General features: G+C 33.7%; 2 protein-coding genes across 2 annotated transcripts in view; one reads left to right on the top strand and one right to left on the bottom strand.

The window, feature by feature from the left end:
* HELRODRAFT_168523 (hypothetical protein) overlaps nucleotides 1–463 on the bottom strand; it is a gene marked incomplete at both ends in the record, with an annotated part of 6,321 nt that extends 5,858 nt beyond the window's left edge. Inside the window, one exon of the mRNA XM_009014372.1 lies at nucleotides 133–463. Within this exon, the coding sequence (XP_009012620.1) occupies nucleotides 133–463 (331 nt within the window). The remainder of the gene's footprint in view (nucleotides 1–132) is intronic.
* Nucleotides 464–5,656: 5,193 nt separating this feature from the next.
* On the top strand, nucleotides 5,657–7,553 carry HELRODRAFT_168522 (hypothetical protein; the record flags this gene model as incomplete). Its single annotated transcript, XM_009014371.1, has 5 exons — nucleotides 5,657–5,716; nucleotides 6,555–6,559; nucleotides 6,883–6,939; nucleotides 7,037–7,137; nucleotides 7,429–7,553. The coding sequence occupies 5 exons, from the start codon at nucleotides 5,657–5,659 to the stop codon at nucleotides 7,551–7,553; spliced, it is 348 nt and encodes a 115-aa protein (XP_009012619.1).
* Nucleotides 7,554–7,791: the final 238 nt, after the last annotated feature.

Raw genomic sequence — 7,791 nt, 5'->3', positions numbered from 1 at the left:
ACAACGATAAAGATGATGTTGATGGGGTTGATGAAGAAGAAGATGATGACGATGACGATGGTGAAGATGACGATGGTGAAGATGACGATGGTGAAGATGACGATGGTGAAGATGACGATGACGATGACAAACACGCCACACTGACGGCAAATATTGTTGGTGTATCAGTTGTGCTCATATTTGTTTTACGATCTTGAGAAAGATCAGTTTCGTGTGCGCTCGTGATTTTGCTGCTGTTGTGGTTGTGGCTGCTGTTGTGGCTGTGGCTGCTATTGTGGTTGTGGTTGCTGTTGTGGTTGTGGCTGCTGCTGTTGTAGTTGTCGTCGTTGCTGATTTCAACGTCGTCTGAAAGTGTTGTTGCGTGGCGGTTGTGGTTGTTGCTGCTGAAGTAGTTGTTGTTTCTGTTTTTGCCAATGTTGTTGCCACATGTCACTATGATTTGAGATATAATCGGCACTTCCATTATTATTTTGTACCCTTCATGGACGAGTTTTTTGTTTATGTAAAAATGTTTTTTAACAAAATTTCTTTAAAAATTGTTAATAAGTTTTTATTCAATCTTAAACTTTTTATTCTCATGTTTCTTAAAAAATTTTAGCATTTGTGATTATTATCACACTTTATCAAGAACAAAATCTACAATGAAAAATGAACAACGTAAAAGAGAAAAACAAACAAAAAATAGCATCACTAAACAAAACTTACCATAACATAACGCCCCAGCACAAATATTTAATCATATCAAATCAAAAACAATGACAAATTATCAAAAGCATTTTAGAAAATTTTGTGTGCTATTAGGGAATAAGACAATGAAAGTAGTACAATTAAAAATAACAACACAACAACAACAACAACATCAGCAACAACTGCAAAGACAACAACAATGAATCAAAAACATGCTTAACATCATAACAACAGCCTACACGTGAAATCAGCCAACCGTTTAAATAGCCACACAACGACGAGTCCTCGGAGTTTTCATTTGTTGAGATGTATTTTGTTGCTCTTGTTTGCGATTGTGTTGTTGTTGTTGTATTTTGAGAAAAGTATGTTGTTGTTGATATGGTTGTTGTGGTGGAAATTTTGTTATCTATAACCGAAGGTGTTACAAAAATTGAGGATGATAATGATGATGATGATGATGATGATGATGACATCAGTGATGACATAAACGATCTGGTTGATGATAATGATGAGGATGATGATGATGCTGATGATGATGACGATGTCATCAATACTACTGTAATTGACGGTAATGATGATGATGAAACAAAGTTATTTTCCACTGTTGCTGTTGTTATTGTAGGTGGTGATGATGTTGTTAATGATGATGATGAGGATAATGATGATGACGATGACGATGATGATAACGTTATTGTTGATGATGATGATGATGAGGTCTTTGCGGATTTATTGGTAGTAGCAGTGCTTGCAAGATGAAGTTTTGTAGCTGGTGAAATAATTTTCGTCCTCGCTGAACTGCAAGTCTTGTGATGATGGTCAGCGTCCACACTCTCAAACACCATGTTCCTAGTTTTGTTTGTACTGAGACAATCAACAACATACAAATCTTTTAACCCACACATTCCACAACATCCAATGAAATTTAATATTCTTAGCCAATCCAAGCGACACATCACAGATCATACTTCATACTAACAAAACGAAATAAACAAAAGAGCCATGTGTGTGTGTGTGTGTGTGTGTGTGTTTTGTGTGTGTATGTGTGCGTGTGCGTGTGTGTGCGAGTGAGTGTTGATATATTTAAAAATTAATTTAAAAAAATTAATATTTACAATAATAATATAGTAACTAAAAATATAAATAATAAATAATATTATTATTATTTATTAATTAATAATAAAAATAAGCCAAAAATAATAATATTATCCAATTAAAATTGTCCGCCATATTAAAGAAATTTCAGAGATTGAAACCCACACTTGTTTCAGCAGCATGTAACATTCAACCGACTCCTCCGAAAACAAACGAAGGAGATGAAGATGGAGATGATGATGATGAGGATGATGAAGACGATGATGAAAATGATGATAAAAATGATAAAGATGAAGATGAAGATGATTATGATGATACCATATTAACGACGTTGTTTATGATGGTAGTGATGGTTATGATGATGATTAATAAAATGATGATGATAATAATGTTGTTGATGATAGTAGTGTTTGATAATATTCATGATGCTGTTGATGGTGATAATAATAATGATGATCTCGATAATCATTCTGTTGGCGATTATGATGTCTATGTCGATATGTTGGATGATAACGGTGATTTGTTGAAACAAAAATTTTGGAAAATGAAACTGAAACTACAAAACTGCTGATTGATATTTCCATATCTTCACGGAGATGCGAAGATGCTGGATAGATGGATGGTTTACAAAATGATTGCAACAAGCATCACGAAAAGAATGATGATGATAGCTTAATGATAGCTTTGTGATAAGATTGTGGTTCATTCAATTTCAATGGTAAAATTTATCTAGCAGAAAGAAAAAAAATTTCAAACGAACGGATGAAGAAATAAACAAACAAATGTAAAAATGAAAGAACAAATAAACGAACAAACAACGAACGAACGAACTAATGAATGAATGAATGAAGGAGAGGGAAGAAACAAATAAAGGAGCAGACGACAGAGATGAAGGGAGCATAGGAGAAAGCGAGGTGTGGCTCAGGCATCCATCATAATTAAGCCACTTGCCATTTAATCTGCATCTGAATGCCAGTTTAAGCGGCTAAGATGGGAAAAACTAAAAACGTGGTTGAAGAATGCAAAAACAATGTGAACACCTCATATACTTCATCTACGTGACGATGTTGACGATGATGAGGATGATGATGAGGATGATGAAGATGATGATGAGGACAGTGATGAAGATGATTACAATGATGTTGTTGATGATGATTATGATGAGGATGATGAATAAGAAGATGATGATGATGATAATGATGATGAAGATTATCATATTTTTGTTGTCGTTGTGACGATGATGAAGAAAGTAATGTCTGTGATTTATATGATAGTGACGGAGAATTTCATCAGGCCATATACTTTAATAATAGCTCAGGCTGTAGTGGTGCCTGCTGAGGCCAATGTTTTTGTGTAAGAAACATTCACGTGACCATGTTCGAATCCAATCGTGATCCAAACTTGAAGAATCGCGTGCATGATTTAATTTATCGTGAAACATATACACTTTGCAACTTTAACCATCGCGTTGATTAACGTGATTATCTGTCAAAACAACACAATCCTTATAACTGTCATAATTAATAGGACTGATCTAATGTTTATTTCAGTTCATCATCATTATTGTCATCCTCATTGTCACCATATTTTTCATTATTATTATCACTATCATCATCTTCATCATCGTCATCATCTTTTCAGTTTTCTTCTTCCAAAGAATTCACGTTGACGTCAGCAGCTGGAAACGGAGAACTGTTGTTTATGTTCCTGATTTGTTGAGAAGGACTTTTGACTTTTGCTTTTTCTACATATCTGCACCACACACACACACAACTTTATCACCTCAGAATTTAATTGAATTACATCATCACGAGTTTGTTCAACGGTAAAGTTGGTAACCACAACCAAAACTTACTCACCACAACCTTCGGTAAGGCATCAAATCAAATGTTTACGCTCTGTTTGTGGATAATAACAAACATGAACAAACAAATTAACAACTATATTACCAGCAGATTACAAAAATCAAAAAAATATAATTTTAAATAATTCAACGTATGGTTGCTTATTTATTTCAACGTACAGAGGCAAGCACACATGGATATATATACATACATATATATATATATATATATATATATATATATATATATATATATATATATGTATATATATATAGGTGTATATATATATATATATATATATATATATATATATATATACTATGTATATGCGTGTGTGTGTGTGTGTATGTTTGTCTATATATATATATCTATATCTATATATATATATATATATATATATAGAGAGAGAGAGAGAGAGAGAGAGAGATGTAAAAACATACATATACATTTGTAGACATAAAGAATATTATGTACTTGAATTAGTACAGAATACCTACTCTCGAATTTGTACTTTCTGTTTTATATACATACATGTGTATGTACTAAAACGTAGATGCCCTCATATGAGAATGTATTTATGTATGTTCGTATGTATAAAATCATGTTTGTATAGAAATTTTGAAAATTTTAACTTACATCGTAAATATCACTTATAAATTGAAGCTATTGTAATATAAAAAGTAAATTGTTGAAATGTTTTTCATAAATTGTGACCGAGACAAGTCTTTTAACACTACTTTTTTTTAAATTTTCCCTATCAAACATCTAAAAAATGCATGTGTATTGAAATTTTAATAAGTAATTCTCTCATAAATATTACTATCTGCAACAGTAATAAACGACTTTTACGCAGCAGTTCACACAACTAAAAGCAACATACTAACAAACGCTGAAACATAAAAACTCACACATACAAACAAACGCCCATTACAAACATACACTTGAAATAAATACACACATAAGAATATCCACACATACAAATACACACACACACAGAGGCACGCACACACGAAGATACAAACACTAACATACGGACAAACATACACACACACACACACACACACACACGCATACAAACAAGCATACAACTTTGAGTGTACTTCGGAGTGTGTACCAGCCTATCCGTGCATTTTCATGATTAATTGTGTCATTAAGCAGAGGCACGCATTCCTCCTCCTTCCAGTCCGCAGTAAAGCCGAGAAGAAGAAAATTCGCTTTCATCGTTTGTTTATTATTTCTCAAAATTATTTATACAATTATAAATATTTTTGTTTGTTTGTTATCCCTTCAAAATATTCATACAATTATGAATTTTTTGTTGGTATTTATTTCTTTTAGCTCGAAACAGAAAAAAAAGTTCTAAAAATAAACCGTAATATTATAAAAAGATTAACATGAAATAAAAAATTAAAGAAAGAATTGTTATTTAGCAAAATGTTAACCCCCGCCATACATGCAAGATAACATTATATTTACAAATACAAACACATAGGCATTCACACACACACACACAACACACACACACACATACATACATACAAAACACTAACACATAATTACAACACTCACACACACAATACAGACACACGTCCACAGAAGGTGTCATCGTGAATACACACACACAAACACACACACAAACACACATACAAAACACACTGAAAACACTAGAGTAAAGAATAAAAACACAAGCCAGCACTGTAAAATATACTATTAATTTCATGTAAGAACCATATGAGAAGTTTTTATTAAGTATAAATAAATACAAACATGTATACAATACTACATACAAGTTAAAAACGAAAATGTACATGTACAGTTAGAGTACAGCTTTAGATACGCAAACACATTTTCACAAACTCAACAAACAAACAAACAAGTTGAGAGATGAATGAACACGAACGTGTAAAATTGCACAGACCTGCAAATAAATTGAAAACGCGCTAACAACCAAGCCAGACAAACAAAAATCCGACAAAAAACTTACAGACAAATAAACTGAAGGTACAAACAAGCGTAGGTACAAACAAAGCAACATGCAAGCAGATGAAGATACGAACGTGCAAACATTTACCCATTCAAACATATGGACAGAGGTACGAAAATGCGCACATATAAACAAATACATAAACAGACAAACAGACGGATGAACGAGCAAGCACACAGCTAACATTTAGCCTGATCTTGCTGTTATTTATGATCTTTCTTGCGGGCGTGCACGTTTGTGTTTAGTAAACAGGCTGGTGTGTTTGTTGTGTAAATCATTGCCAGCCATTATCGCATCACGTTTCCTCTGTCAACAACAACTTCCAACTAGACCAAACAAAAAACATCTTTGTATGTTCAGACGTACGCATGGGTATGTATACATACATGTATGTATGTATGAGTGTTTGTATTTAGGTACGTATAAACTGTATGTATGTGTATGCTTGTGTTTATGTGTGTTTTTGAACGTGTATGTGTGGGTGTATGGGTAGTTTAATATATGCATGATTGGGTGCTTGTACGTGTGCACTTGAGGCATGTACGTACAGGTGTTTGTAGGTAGCTAAGCATGTGATTGCATTGCCGTGTGCTACAAAGCGTTGCAATGCATTAATATGAGTTTACAGTTTTTAGATGGAATTTTTGTCTCAGACCCCTTCAAAGATGGCGCTAGTGGAGAAGATGCAGCAAGCAGATACCTACTTCACTTTATATATATATATATATATATATATATATATATATATATGTGTGTGTGTGTGTGTGTGTGTGTGTGTGTGTTCCTTTATCTTCGTTAGTGAGTTTTGTTGCGTGAGTTTGATTGATGGATGACTAGTGTGATTGTTTTATGTTAAAGCATTTGGTATGAGTTTATTAAGATCAATAATACATTACTATCGTATTAACCATCCCAGCTTTCACATTGTTGTATCACATCGTATGCAGGCAGGGTCAGAGCTGCATTGAATACAATGCGGCTACATAATTTGAACAAAAAAACTGAGATAATGGTTAAAAATAAAATGATAATTATTAAATTAGAATTTTTAAAACTAAACTAAATTAATACTTTGTGGAGATGCATGACCTCAAAATCTTCAGCAACCGACCAGAGTCCATCCAGGCAGGATGGCGAAGGAAGAACTCACGTAACGAAATTAACGACATAAACAAAAAATTAACAGTACATCATGAAGAGATGAGTGCATTGAGCAGACAAAACGAACGTGAACCAATAAAATAAACACAAACCGACTTGAACTTACTTCGACAGACATGAAAAAACCAAACGAGAGACCCAAGCCAACATCAACAAAGTCCCACCTCTCACGTTCGATGAAAACAAACAACCGACACACACACACACACACCGACACACAAGCCTTCACACACACACACACACACACATCTATGCATGCCAACCACAGATCCACACAAACACCAGACTACCCAGAAACGCCAACACATGCGGGCATAAAATCCAAAGCAAACAGTGCAGAGCCTATAATAGAGGAACGCAAACAGAGAAGTATGCAGGCAACAAACAAGGAGAGCACGTGATATACCAGGCAAACATGCACACGCTCACACATTTGTACACATACACTTGCCCACACGCATGCATGCTTCTGCTTGCCTCTGTACACTTTGCGTTTATTTACGCAAGAAAAAACACACTGTAGAACGCGCTTTTGTATGCGAGCTTAAGACAAAAATTCTTATTTTAGAAACTTTTTTCCTATTTTTCATTGTTTTCAGGTTATTCCATAGAATATACATTCACTTGTTATACGCGTTATTTTTTGCAATTAACTTAAAGAAGAAGAACAAAAAACCACTAACGAGATATTCATAGCGACGCGAATTAACGTTGATCAACAAGACAACGCACTCGTAAACAACAACAACATTAAAGAAAACAAATTAGCAATGAACCAAATATAAACATCAATATTCCAAAACATTTCTAAATAAACCTCTTCTATTTTAAAACAGGCGAAATAGAAACTTTTTAAATTAAGATAAAAGACACTGGAAAAAAGCACTTGCAGAAAAAACTAACTTTAAAAAATAAACAAACAAAAAAAATTAACAGAGCGCTAGAAAAACAAAAGAAAATAATGAAAAAGACCGAAAAAAGCGCGGGTACTCAATAAATCCTGAACCATCGAAGCTATTAGAG

This window comes from Helobdella robusta (assembly GCF_000326865.2).
Source record: "Helobdella robusta unplaced genomic scaffold HELROscaffold_13, whole genome shotgun sequence".
NCBI classification, from domain to species: Eukaryota; Metazoa; Annelida; class Clitellata; order Rhynchobdellida; family Glossiphoniidae; genus Helobdella; species Helobdella robusta.
This window is presented reverse-complemented; position numbering and strand designations above follow the sequence as displayed.